The 14,388-nt window shown below is 37.9% G+C and overlaps 1 protein-coding gene across 5 annotated transcripts in view; it reads right to left on the bottom strand.

Moving 5' to 3' along the window:
- The window catches only part of COMMD1 (copper metabolism domain containing 1), a 186,532-nt gene that overhangs the window by 53,606 nt on the left and 118,538 nt on the right, over window positions 1-14,388 (bottom strand). The window contains exon 3 of one of the 5 annotated variants that reach the window (XM_053200653.1): window positions 7,354-10,432. The exons of the other annotated variants lie outside the window; for them this stretch is intronic. Coding sequence (XP_053056628.1) covers window positions 10,265-10,432 — 168 coding nt within the window. The 3' untranslated portion in view covers window positions 7,354-10,264. Of the gene's footprint in view, window positions 1-7,353; window positions 10,433-14,388 lie in introns of those variants that run through there. 5 annotated transcript variants of the gene reach the window in all.

The raw sequence follows: 14,388 nt of genomic DNA, 5'->3' as shown, positions 1-14,388 counted from the left end.
TCCGAAACAGGCTCCAGGCTTCGAGCTGTAAGCATGGAGCCCTACGCGGGGCTCGAAACCACGAACTATGAGATCATGACCAGAGCCGCTCAACCAACTGAGCCACCCAGGTGCCCCCTCCAGGCATCATTTTAAGTGAACAGAAATTAAAATTAAACATTCAACAATATATAACTACTCTATGTACATAAAAAATATGACAACCATAATACCTCATTCACATAAAGCTCTTTTTTCTGGGGTCAAGGGTAAATAAACATCAATGTGATATCCAGAGACATGCCCACTGCTCCTTGAAATGTGATCAAATGTGATCTTCCTGGACTGCATTATAGCCAAGTCAACCATTTCAGTCATCCCTGAAATTTAATTGCTGAAGCAAGTCTTTTCCATAGGAACTCACTAAGCTAAGTCAGACAACTGAAAAGAAGTAACTGGCCTTCTCTATTCTTTTTCCTCAGAATCGCAACCTTAAGAGTCTGCTCATTAGCCTCAAAAATACATCTGGATCATCAAGAGTCAAAAATGTTGCCTCTCATCCACTGGAAAAGCAAGGTGGAAGCATCAGCCCATTTCTTTTCGTTGTACAAAGCCCTATTAATAAAAATTAGACACTTAAAAAGAGGGCAACGTAAGTACTTTCCAAAATATAGGGGCAAATTATTTCCCATTAGCTGCTCTTGGTCTTCATTTCTTTTCCAGGGATCCTAATGTCTCACAATTCCGTGTTGTTTCTATGGATAGTATACTGCCTTACAAGCCCTGCATTACTAGGAAAACTTTTCTATTAAAACCCTTTTTTTCCCTGCTCCCACACTCATCTTCTTCTCATTATTTTGTGACTCACATTTTAATATTCTTTTTTTTTTTATTTTTTTTCAACGTTTTTATTTTTTATTTTTGGGACAGAGAGAGACAGAGCATGAACGGGGGAGGGGCAGAGAGAGAGGGAGACACAGAATCGGAAACAGGCTCCAGGCTCCAGGCTCCAAGCCATCAGCCCAGAGCCTGACACGGGGCTCGAACTCACGGACTGTGAGATCGTGACCTGGCTGAAGTCAGACCCTTAACCGACTGCGCCACCCAGGCGCCCCTCACATTTTAATATTCTGATGTACTCAGGAGCACATACCTTTCTAAAGAGGTGAGATAGAATTACAAAAGGTATTGAGAATGAGACTTATTTTTTAATTTTTTAAGAGAGAAAGAACACAAGCAGGGGAGAGGGGCAGGGAGGGTGGGGAGGGGGGAGAGAAAGAGAAAGAGAGAGAGAGAGAGAAAGAATCCCAACCAGGCCCCACGCTTAGCGTGGGGCCTGACACAGGACTCAATCTGACGACCCTGGATCATGTCCCTAGCCAAAATCAGGAGTCAGCACTCAACCAACTGAGCCACCCAGGGGCCCCAAGATGATACTCTCAAATCAGTCTTGGTTACATGTCCAGGAGTCTGAAGCTAGAAGGATCTTACATTAACATGACTTCTGGTCAGCTGTGCTTTTGGACACTGCAGTGATTAGTGAGAAGATAAACAGTATGGTAATATGGAAATTAGAAAAGAGAAGAGCTATGTGAATATACTGACAAAGCTCATGTCAGTTCTATTTCTTCTGCCTAATTTTATAGTCAACTGTAACCAAAGTTCTTATCAATAATATCACAGTCATTATACTAAAATTGGGATAAACTATGTTGAAATTTTTTCTACTCACTGACAGTAAATTAAACAGATATTATGGTTAGTGTGACAAATTGCTATCTATTCCTTGATATCCATCATCCCTTCTTCCATGGTAATAAATTGGACATGTAGCTACCCAAATTAAAAAAACATGTCTTTTGGCTCTGTTGACTGAGTGTCCGACTCTTGATCTGGGCTCAGGTTGTGATCTCACAGATTTGTGAGATCACCTGCATCGGGCTCTGTATTAACAGGGCAGAGCCTGCTTCGGATTCTGTGTCCCCCTTTCTCTCTGCCCCTTCCAGGCTCACATGTGCTCACACACACTCTCTCTCTCTCTCTCAAAATAAATAAATAAACTTAAACAAAAAAAGCATGTCTTTCCCTTCCTTGCAGCTAAATATGACCATGTGTCTAAGTTCTAACCAACAGAATATAAATGGAAGAACAACTGTGGCAGCTTCAAAGAATCTTTCTTAGAGGATAAAAAATACATACCTTTTGTTCCTTTCTTCTTTGACTCTTTCCTGCATCCTATCGCCTGAGATGTGAATATATGTCTTCTTGGGCCATGAGGACAAGGATCACACCCCAGGGGCAATGGAATGATCCAAGGGAAAAGTCTGGGACTCTGAGGTCTAAGTAGAACAAAGCCTATCTTGGAACTTTCACATAAAAGAGAAATAAATTCTTCTTAAAGTCTTTGTTAATTAGGATCTCTGTGACTAACAGCTGAATATAATACCACCTAATACACTAAGTAAAGAAAAACAGGATGGTAAAGAGATTCCTTTTGATTGAGTTGTAGAGTCACCTCACTAAAGCAGAATGAGAGGATAACATATTCTCTAAGAAAAGAGGTGAGGAAATTTTAATTATTATTCCTCCAATATAATGAGGCAGATCTGAAGAGTTGTTTGTATAGCATAAATAAGAGTCTTTTAAAGAGGAAACTCAGCTAAGTGAATGAGCTAAGTCTTTGGCATATTCACAGAATGCTGATAGTTGCTATGAAGCTTAATCACGTTGAACACTTGACAGAGTACATGAGCTTAGCGAACCATTAACAGACTTTACTGAACATATGGCTTTAAAAACCTTTGGACTATTTACAGTGTGGCTTTCAATCAATTCCTGGAGGCCCAAATGGAACCAATTATGATATAACCATAGGAGACTTAAAAATCAATTCCTGAAAGAGTCACATCTAAGAAAATCTGTAAAAGAATCACTCTCAGCATAACAGGGCTAAATAACCAATAGGATACACTATATAATCACTGTCAGAAATTTGTTAATTTAAAGAAAAGTATCAAGAGGCTTGAAAGATTTAAATGTCATAGAAGACAAAGACTGAAGATAAGCGGAAGAAAGTATGTTATAAATCACTGATGGGGCACCTGAGTAGCTCAGTTGGTTAAGCATCTAACTCTTGATTTTGGCTCAGGTCGTGATCTTATGGTTCATTAGCTTGAGCCCCACCACATTGGGCTCCACGCTGACATCACTGAGCCTGCTTGGGATTCTCTCTCTCCCTCCCTCCCTCTCTCAAAATAAATAATCTTAAAAAAAAAGAATTTAGGTTTAAAATCAATTGATCAATCAATCACTGACTTAAAATGACAAAGTACAATATGAAAAAATGGCAAACTTTTCAATACAACAATAAAATATCTTACAACTGCAAAATGACTTTATAATTAAAAAAAAAAGCTGATGCTTTCTACAAATTATAAATGGGGATTAGAGAAGTCTATATGATTCACTGAAACTTTAGAGGCCTCAAACGGCTTAGAAGTTAAAAGGACTTTTAAAATAATAAAAAAAACTGGGGTGCCTGGGGGGCTCAGTTGGTTGAGGGTCCAACTTCAGTTCAGGTTATGGTCTCACAGTTTGTGGGTTCAAGCCCCATATTGGATTCTGTATCTCCCTCTCTCTCTGTCCCTCCTCTAACCCATGCTCTCTCTCTCTCTCTCAAAAATAAACATTAAAAAAAATTTTTTTTTAAATCAAAGACTCCAGAGTATAAACTAATTGTCAATCTAGAAGCCTATCAGATATACTGAGCCTTAAGGTGAGTAGGAAATAAGATAAGCTGCATCAAAAGCATAGAGCAAAGGGCATTTTCTCTAATAATCTGTAAATTTCTTTGTAAACTTATCATTAGAGTGCATTTCTGAACCAATAACATAAGTAAATGGAAAATAAGAATTACAATCCCAAGTATGCAACTCACAGATTTTTAGTACTTGCACATATCAAGGTACACTTGTACCTTAACTTCACATTTGTGACCAATCTTCCCACTCTAGGGAAGTCTAGTTCCTTAGGGAAATAAAATATATCCAATTTCAAATAGCAATGGTATGTCCCTTGACTAGGTAAAGTTCCAGAGTACCAGTTATACATCTCCAAGGAAAAAGAAAATCAAATTTAAAGAGACAGACTTTTCTCAGCTTTGTTTTTTCCAATAATAAGAACATATGTTTTTAACCATCAAATGAAATAAGTCATCTTATAAAATGAAGACTTTACAGCAAGGCATGTGATCCTTTACCCTCTTCCTAAGTGATAAATTCTTTCCTAAACTGTATTATTCAAAGCTAAACAATATAATGCAGTAGGAGAGAGGGTTAGTGAGAAAAAATGTTTTCCTGCCTTTTTTTCAATAAAAGCAAACATAAATATGTATAATGCATACATTAGGTTTAAGAATACACTTTTTAAAACTCTTAGGATAAGGTAAGTGAAAGAAAATAAACAAAATACTAGCAACTTTACTGGGGTGGTGGAAATCAGTACTAGAGATTTCTCTTTTTTCTGTGTTTCAAATTTTCTCCAACATTAGTTTTATCATTTTTATAACTGAACAGTGAAACTATGAATAACTTGAAAGCAGTAAAAAGCCTTTTAAAAATTAATCTTCCTCTCTGTTGGGAGAATAGTGACACTTCAAGCATACTTATTTTGTGCTATGATCTAATGCTTCATCTAGCTTTGGCTAGATGGCTTCATCCAGCCACCCAAAAGCTTGATAGAAATACAGAATCTCAGGCCTCACCTCAGATGTACTGAGCCTACACTTTAATATGATTTATAGGTGTTCATATGCACATGAAGCACTGTTACAGAGTATTCATTTAAGAATAAACACCTATGTTGATTCCCTTCTAAGTCCTTCCTATACGTTAGTCTACAATGAAGATGTTTTTGGATTTACCTGTTAGATATATTCATGCAATTCAGGAAATATTGACAATAAGAGATCACAACAATAGGAATATATTAATCATACTGCTACATTTTGAGTATTTTTTTTAATGTTTATTTTTGAGAGAGAGTGCATGCGAACAGGGGAAGGGTAGAGAGGGGGGACGAGTGCGTGCGAGCAGGGGAAGAGTAGAGAGGGGGGACAGAAGATCCAAAGCAGATCTGTGCTGCCAGCAGAGAGCCTGATACAGGGCTCAAACTCACAAATAGTGAGATCATGACCTGAGTCAAAGTTGGACGCTTAATCCACTGAGCCACCCAGGCGCCCTGGGTAATGTTTTTAATGGAAACCATAGTTCCAAACTTCAAATCCAAGCCATTATCCCCTATTACATTAACCACATACAATGAGATGAACCAAAAGCAGAGTATGGGCATATCAGAGGGTCTTTTAATAAAGGCTGAAACCCTTTAATGAGGAAACACTAGAGGGTGTTTAGGGTAGCATGATATTGCAGTACTAAAATGCCTGAGGAAGCCCTGCCTCTTTCTTATTAAGGCATTTCAGCAACTTTGATTGTTCATTTAATTTTTTTTTAATGTTTATTTATTTTGAGAGAGATCGAGAGTGAGCAGGGGAGGGGCAAAGAGAAAGACAGAAAGAGGAAGACAGAGAATCCCAAGCAAACTCAGTACTGTCAGCAGGGAGCCTGACACGAGGCTCGAACTCACAAACTGTGAGATCATAACGTGAGCAGAAATCAAGAGTTGGACGCTTAACTGACTGAGTCACCAAGGCACCCGTGTTAATTTACTTTGAAATGTCCGTTCGGTACAGGGTTTCTTCATCTCAGCACTATTGACACTTTGGGCTGGATAATCCCTTATTATGGAGGGAATTCCTGTGTATCATGGGAAGTTTAACATCATCCCTGGTCTCTTCCTACTAGATGTCAGTAGCATCTCCCCAGCTGGGACAACCAAAAATGATTCCCTGACATTGCCAAATACGCTCTGGGGGCAACCCCTCTGCTGCAAGCCCCGAGGAGAACCACGGATCTAGGAAAAGAACAACTATCAGAAAGGGGTCCTATCATTACAGGTCAATGATCTTATTAGGCATTTTCCCAAAAAAGACACACTGAAGAGTATAACCGAGTTTATAAATTATAGACATATTTGTGGAATTTGTTTTGAAAGCTCCATGTGAATAAGGGTCAAGTCTGTTTCTCCTGGCTATTGTATTTGTAGCAGTTTCTGGGCTATGATAGTGTTCGACAATATTTGTTAAATGAGCTAAAACATGTGGATACTATACCCTTCCTGTTGATAATGAAAGCTATTAACTTTCATTAATTGAGTAATTAATTATTCAATTTTCAGGTTAAACTACCATGATTGCTACTATATGTGTTATCATTTCTTATTTCTCACTTTAACTAGAAAAAAATTATACTAGGTAATTAATTATCTAAAAATTAATTATTAAGACCTATGATGTAACCTCTCTTTTCCAAACCAATTATGACTCTTGGAAAAAGGGGGATAGCAAAGGGAAGCAGGTACAATGCCATGGGAAATTAGCATCAGAAAGAAGGTAAACCCCATCAGGAATCTGTGCTGAAGATCTAAGAACTCAGGGAACTACTATGTAAAGAAGAAAGAAGAAATTTTAGGTGCTGTCATCTTTTTGGGTAGATGCTCTCTTTGTTTGCCTTATTGTTCAGCTACCATATCAAGGCCTCACTCTCTTCAGTGTTCTCCAAATAATCTAGACAAGTAGTTTTAAAACTCTTTCTTGGAGACACAGACTTACTTTCAAAATCTGATTAAATAAATGGCTATTACACATCAACTGAAGGAAAAAGAAAAGAAAAAAAATCTGATGAATCCTCTTCCTAGGAAAATGCACTTACACACAAACTTGGCCACATAATTTCAGGGAGTTTGTGAACCTCCTAAAATCTACTGATGAGGGACACATTTGTGGCTCAGTCGCTTAAGCATCTGACTTTTCATCTCAGCTCAACCTTAATCTCAGGGTTGTGAGTTTAGGCCCAGCACTGGGTGTGAAGCCTACTTAAAAAAATTAAAAATTAAAAATTAAAAAAATAATAATAATAATTAAAAATAAAATAAGATCTACTGATAGACAACGGTTTCTCTCATTCCTGCATGCCCACTAATATTTATTGTCCATACTATAAAATGTAGTAATTCTATGTGTGAGTAAAGGAAATCTCATTAAAAAAAATTTTTTTAATGTTTACTTTATTTGAGGGGTGGGGGGGAAGGGCAGAGAGAGAGACACAGAATCCCAAGCAGGCACCAGGCTCCAAGCTGCCAGCACAGAGCCTGACATGGGGCTCAAACTCACAAACCATGAGACCATGACCTGAGCTGAAGTTGGACACTTAATTGACTGAGCCACCCAGACACCCCAAGGAAATCTCATTTAAAATAGAGTCAGGAGGTCAAAAGAAGGAGCTCTCAAGCCTTACCACTCACCCTCGATTGCAGACCCCAACAGGAAGAGACATTACCTTTCATTACCAATAGGAAGAAGCCTATAATTTCCTACCACAGCAGGAGGAAGATTTTCTCTTTGCCAAGCAACAGCCTAGCCAATGAGAGACTGTCACAACTCAGCCAATGAAAAGCAACCACAGTTCAAACTTCCAGTTTACTCCAGTAGACTTTCTGTTTGTAAACAGCTCCTCCCAACTCCCTCCTGTCCTCTATAAGAGAGAATTCTTCTTTGTTCTCAGAACTTGCCTATGGTTTGCCAAATAAAATTTTTATTCCCAAATAAATAAATAGTAGCTGTTTTATTTTTTTTTTAAATGTTTATTTATATTTGAGAGAGGGAGACTGTGTGCGAGCAGGGGAGGGGCAGAGAGAGAGACAGAGACAGAGTCAGAATCTGAAGCAGGCTTCAGGCTCCAAGCTGTCAGCACAGAGCCTGGTGCTGGGCTCGATCCCATGAACTGTGAGATCATGATCTAAGCAGAAGTCGGACACTCAACTGACTGAGCCACCCAGGTGCCCCGTGGCTGTTTTATTTTTAAGGTCAACATCAAGTAACTGTAGTTCTTGTAGTTTCTTTCAACATCAAGTAATTTAGTTTCTTATCCAAACTGACTTAAATCATGTAGCTTCTAGTCTGTCAACTGTCAACTGGTACGGTGATTCTGAGAATCTAACAAAATAGAGTATGTGACAAAAATGCTTATAAACTATAAAGTACTAGCAATATATAGCCTTAGGTTAGGTTCTTCATTTTTGTCTTTCCAAACAGAGTATAAAGAACTTGGGAGTAGGCACTATGTATTTTTAACTTCCCTGAATACTTTCTAGTGTCCAGTAAAATGGAATGAATGTTTCTTAACCAAGGAACTCTGTTTTATTTCCACAGTTGAGGGTGGTGGTAGGAGCAACACGTTTAATCTGCATCCAAAGATAACACAGAGACACCAAACACTATTTGCTTCACAAAAATTTTACTTGCCTAGTCCTATCTTTGTAAGTCATGTATTAGTTCACCTAATTACCTACTCTAGTATTGGAGCTACTACAGTGAGCTAAACATTTGAAAAACATGAAAGCTTTGTAAATCATGAATTGAAGAGACAGAAGAAAAGTAATCATCAAAATTTCTTTCCTCAAACCTGCAATCTGGTTAAATTCTTTGAATTAGGTTGTTAAGCTTCTATGCAAAGAAAAGGAATGGTGTTTGGGGGATCAAGCCAACAGAACAGATGTAAGGACTCACAAGCTCTTTCTCTTTGCTTAACTTCTTCAATAACTGTTTCATGATGAGTTCTACAATAATTTTTATTTTCAGGCATAAAGTGATGGCATACAATGAATACCACAATGGATAACAAACCCTGGTTCCATTAGGAGACAAGGGGCTCTGGAAAATCCTACCCTCTTTGACAGTCCAGCTCAAGTCACCAGTTCATGCTCTTTTTTCTTGATAGCTTCATTTCCCTTTGCTGAGTTGTGTAGTATTTTTGTCTGTGGTCCTTTGAGTCATGTGATCATAAACTTTACTGGTCAGAATTGCATACCCAGTGCCTATCTAATCTCCTCATCCAGCCAAATTCTGTGTGGTGCATCTGTATAGCACAGATTAGCTACATATTTAGCACTTGCTAAAGGATAGCTGAATAGAATGAAATTATATGACTTATCTAGGACTCAATTTCTTCTTCTATAAAAACAATACCTAAGAATTCCAGTTCTCCAATATCTGACAAATCAAATCAACATGAATGTAGGGACAGAGGCCTCTAATAGTTTATACAGAAGAAAATAGGTCATTCTTCTCATGGTTAGGAGCCTGTTCCTTGGAGGTCCTACATACAAATGAGCAGAAGCACATTCTTACCAGACTGTTTCTTTGGTAGAGAATAGGAGAAGGAAAGGAACTCTGGTCCCTAAAGTCTTATTCTGTCACGTCTTTTCACTTTTCTTTGACACTAGCTGCTATATCATAATGCTCGGTTTACCCTTAAAAAAAAAAAAAAAAGAATGCAGAAAAAGAAACAGAATAATTCCAGTCCTTTAAAATCTATTTCGTGGTGTGCCTAGGTGGTTCAGTCAGTTAAGCGTCCAACTCTTGATTTCACCTCAGGTCACCATCTCACAGTTCATGAGTTCGGGCCCTATATTGGGCTCTGTGCTCACAATACAGAGCCAGCTTGTCCCTCTCTCTCTGCCCATCCCCTGCTTGCTCTCTCTCCTTCTCTCAAAAATAAATAAATAAACATTTTAAAAAAAATCTATTTCACAAAGATGTCAAGAATACACTTAAAATCAGCAAGCACTTTGGAATTCACACTATGCAAACAAAATATACGAAAAAGCTACTTTTCCATTTCTAAATTCTGTGCCTAATTTCCAATTTAAATTGGTACTTTTCATTTATTTTTTATTTTTTACTTTTTTAAAGAGTTTATTTTAACCACCCAACATGGGGCTCGAACTCAACAACCCCCAGATCAAGAGTCATATGCTCCACCAACTGAGCCAGACAGGTACCCCAAATTGGTACTTTTTAAAAATGAGGCCACCAAAGAAATCAGTAAAAAGGATCAAAACAAAAAATTGAAATCAACATAAAGCAAAAGCAAGAGATTAACCAGGGTGTGGATTAGAAGGTTACCAAAAATAAGATAAAGACTTCTCCCTTCAAAATGGCATCTTCTACCTATTATTACAAAGACTAATTGGAGAATGAAGCTCTGTTACACAAGCCACAAATTCAAGTAAATCTACAAATTAAAATCTAGTCTTGATTAATTGTGATTAATCATAATGAAGGAAAAGAATAAATATTACAAATTTGCTACCAAAATTGACAAGAGTTTTACAATTCAATTATTGGTATATTTAATACAAACAAAAGAGCAGCCAAAAGACAGAAGGGACACCTGGAAGTTAGCAACAGGAAGGCCATAAAAATAGCAAAAAAACAAAACCTTACTACTTGAGGATCATGGTTTTTCTGCAGAAAATGTTTTGATGCTCCCTCCCTCTAGAAAAACAAAAATATTCTTGAAATGACATAACAAATATTCCTAAATGTCACAGTGAGTGATACAGGGCGATTGTGAACAATAACACTTATTATTTCAGATATGGTTTAAAGTCAGGGGTGCCTGGGTGGCTCAGTCAGTTGAGCGTCCGACATGTCATGATGAGGTCATGATCTCACAGTTCGTGAGTTCGAGCCCCACCTGCAGATTGTGAGTTCCAGCTGCCTATGCTGACAGCTCAGAGGCTGGAGCCTGCTTCGGATTCTGTGTTCCCCCCTCTCTCTGCCCCTCTCCTGCTTGCACCCTGTCTCTCAAAAATGAATAAACATAACAAAATTTTTTTAAAGATAAGGTTTAAAGTTATTTAAATAAGTATTTTTTTTCTTTCCCATCTTTCAGGCTCTACCCACCCACAAATGTACACACACTCTGTTAGTTACTATGCAGAAAACCTATAAATCTGTAATCCCTTTTATAAATCAAACCAATGAATGCTCAGACAAAAATCATAAGTTGAAATGAGTACCCAAGAAAAAAATTGATGTAGAGCCTAACCAGAAAGAAGTAGAAAAATAAAATGCACATACCCAAAAAGCCCATCACAAAAATTTAGGGGAAAAAATGCACCTGTTGTTATTAAAAGTAAGTTACCATCCTTACATTGGAAAATTATATAGGACTTTCCTTAAAACATCTAACTTACTCCATATTCATCTTTAAGGTGCTTCTCTCAATCTCCCCTTAGGCAAAGTACAGTTGACCAACCTCGAACAAGATGGGTTTGAACTACAAATGTCCACTTATATGCAGAATGTTTTCAATAAATATGCATATGGTACTATAAATGTTTTTCCTCTACCTTATGAATCTCTTAATAACACTTTCTTTTCTCCGGGTTATTTTATTATAAGAATACAGTATATAATACATATAACAAAATATGTGTTAACTGACTATTTATGTTATCGGTAAGGCTTCCAGTCAATAGTAGGCTATTAGTAGTTACGTTTTTAGGGAGTCAGAAGTTATACATGGATAATCAACTGTACGTGGCAGAGGTTAGAGCTCCTAACCTCAGCGTTGTTCAAAGGTCAACTATAGTTCAAAGATTCTGGTGGGTAGTTCTTCATGTAGGGAACTACAATTCTGGGGAGAATGAGTTAGACAAGTCCTTACCCAGAATTATTTGCCTCTCATAACATTTGGCCATTCTTTTGTTCACTAATACAAGTTTATATTTGGCATCACTATGTCTGATGATGCCATAAGTACCTGTGATTTTACAAGGAATAGAAAAGCATAATTCCTACTTTTGTGGCCCTTAAAGTCTGGTGAGAGACAAACTAAACAAGCAACTACAAATGAGACAGGCATTATAAAAGGGAAAGGGAGGAGCTATGGAAATTAGTGCAAAAGTAACTAACCCAGACAGGGAAGTCAAGGAAAAATCTCCATAATCAAGGGACATCTGAGATATGAAGGATGAAAAAGACTTAATTAGGGCTTAAATCAGGCATCACTGAAGGAGGAGGGCATGTGAAGCACCATCAGCCATGCAGGTTGGGCAGCAGCACCTGCCCGGCCAGTCACCCAGCTCTTTAAAGTGCAACAGAGGCTATGAGGTGAAGATGAATGAAGGTGGTAATGACATTTTCCAGAAACACACCTCATACAGGTTGGCTGTGATAAAACTAATAACAACACAACTACATGTAACGAGCCAACACATAGCTACAGATGAATGTTCAAGTCCATAACTATGGCGGTCAAAAATTTTTCATTGCCTCAAGGTGCACCTGGGTGGCTCAGTCAGTTGAGCATCCAACTCTTGGTTTCGGCTCAGGTCATGATCTCATGGATCATGGGTTTGAGCCCCGAGTCAGGCTCTGTGCTGACAGCATGGAGCCTGCCTGGGATTCTCTGTCTCCCTCTCTCTCTGCCCCTTCCCCACTCATGCTCTCTCTCTCTCAAAAATAAATAAACATTTAAAAAAATGTTTTTTCATTGCCTGAAAGGCATGCAATTGTAAGGAAAAATGAAGAACTGGTCAAGAAGACATGAAATGAAGCAGATGACAAAAATTAATATTTTATTTAACATTGATCACCTCAGAATAAGTTATGTAGAAAAATACATCTCTGAATACTTTCATTGCTGGACAATAAAGTCTGTTATTTTTAAAATTAAAAAAAAAAAAAAGAATTCATTAGGTTAAGTTTCCCAGGGTAAGCACCTACACTTCCTCCTTGTTGTTCACATGAAAAAGAACAGTATTCCTTCACTTTCTCTCTTACACCAATTTGCCATCTTTCAGTTTCATTGTGTTTCAAACTCTAGGACATCCTGAATAGCTTGAGCTAGATGCAGAACAATACAGAAAAGTTTATTCTGCTACTTCTCTAATCATTTGGCAGGTAGTCTTAGTTGGACCTAACTTCCAGAAATAAAGTTCAAGTTAACTTAAATTTAGAGGTAAGGACAGGGGAAAAGGGACATACTTTCAGCATATGAGATACCACATAATAACAAAAACAACAAAATCTAAAAACCTTTCCTATTATTATGGAATTGAAAACTGACTTCAAAGAGATTTGGTTCTAAAATATAGAGGGGACAGCTAACAAAGAAATATGAAATAAGGCAGTGAACTCAAGTCTGAGAATTTAATGAGACACCCTTAGATTACTGAGCCATTATTAAGTAGAGGCATCTTCAGTGAACAGTAGTTGCTATTCTTATTTAATATCCAAATGGCCAAGATATAAACTATTCCCTTTGCCTAAAGCTATAACCAGTGTCACTGGCTTAGCTAGTATTCCCAAAGGCTCTTGACTCATAGGCAAACCTCGAGATGATGGATGACAGGGCTTTACCCCTTTGATTAAAAATGTGTGTGTTTAGTACGTGAAAGACTGAACACTCAGTGTTCCTTATTCCAAAGTTAGAGGATACCTGACAATCTTCTCAAGTGTCTAAATCTTCAAAGTAAAATAGGTTTGGAGTATTGTTTGGTCTTAAAAATAAAATGAGGTAGGGAAGGCTGGGTAGCTCAGTCAGTTAAGTGTCAGACTCTTGATTTTTAGCTCAGGTCATGATCTCATGGTTCGTGAGATCGAGCCCCATGTCAGGGCTCTGTGCTGGCAGCATGGAGCCTGCTTGGGATTCATTCTCATTCCATCTCTCTCCCTCTCTCTCCCTCTCTCTCCTCCCCATCTCCCATGCATGTTCTCTCTCTCTCTCTCTCTCTCTCTCTCTCTCTCTACCAAAATAAATAAACATTTAATAACAATAAATAAACTGAGGTATTTCAATTTCTCGTAAATACCTTCAGACTATAAAAGCATTGACTGGCCTAGTATCTCACCTTCATCAAAGGGTTGTTTTTACCAGTGGCACCATTACCCCAGTGCCCACATATGAAGTACACAAAAACAGCTCAGTATTACTCAACTCCTTGTATTAATAAACAGGCACACATCAATTTTACAAATATAATTTATCAAGCAAAGAAAACTAGAAGCGTTTTTCATTATAAACAAATCAGAGACCCAAAATGTTTGATCCAGAGAATAGAAACGGATTCATTTAAAATAAACTAAAGCCATAAGTAAAAGAAGTTTCAGGTGAAGCAAATCATATGTTAGATGATGGCACCTACTGACTAAATGTAATACTGCATCACTACGTGAGTCATGGATATCTGCAGCAAAAGCAAAGTTTTCGGTGGTGCATGTAGAGGCTGCTTCTAGGTAACAGGCTTAAGCAATGGAATGTAAAAAGGGCCCACAGTGACCCCCAGGTTGAATACAGACAGGCCCATCATCAGATGACCCACCTCAAATATCCATAGGCCCTCACTAACCAATGGGCTATTTACAATCAGGCACAGTTACCAAAAAAAAATTAAATTCTGTACATTGCCATACCGCCTCTCCTTTGCTGTCCTGCCTACCCA

This window comes from Acinonyx jubatus, chromosome A3 (genome assembly GCF_027475565.1).
Source record: "Acinonyx jubatus isolate Ajub_Pintada_27869175 chromosome A3, VMU_Ajub_asm_v1.0, whole genome shotgun sequence".
Taxonomy (NCBI): Eukaryota; Metazoa; Chordata; class Mammalia; order Carnivora; family Felidae; genus Acinonyx; species Acinonyx jubatus.
The sequence above is the reverse complement of the archived record's forward strand: the minus strand, read 5'-3'. Positions and strand labels throughout refer to the sequence as shown.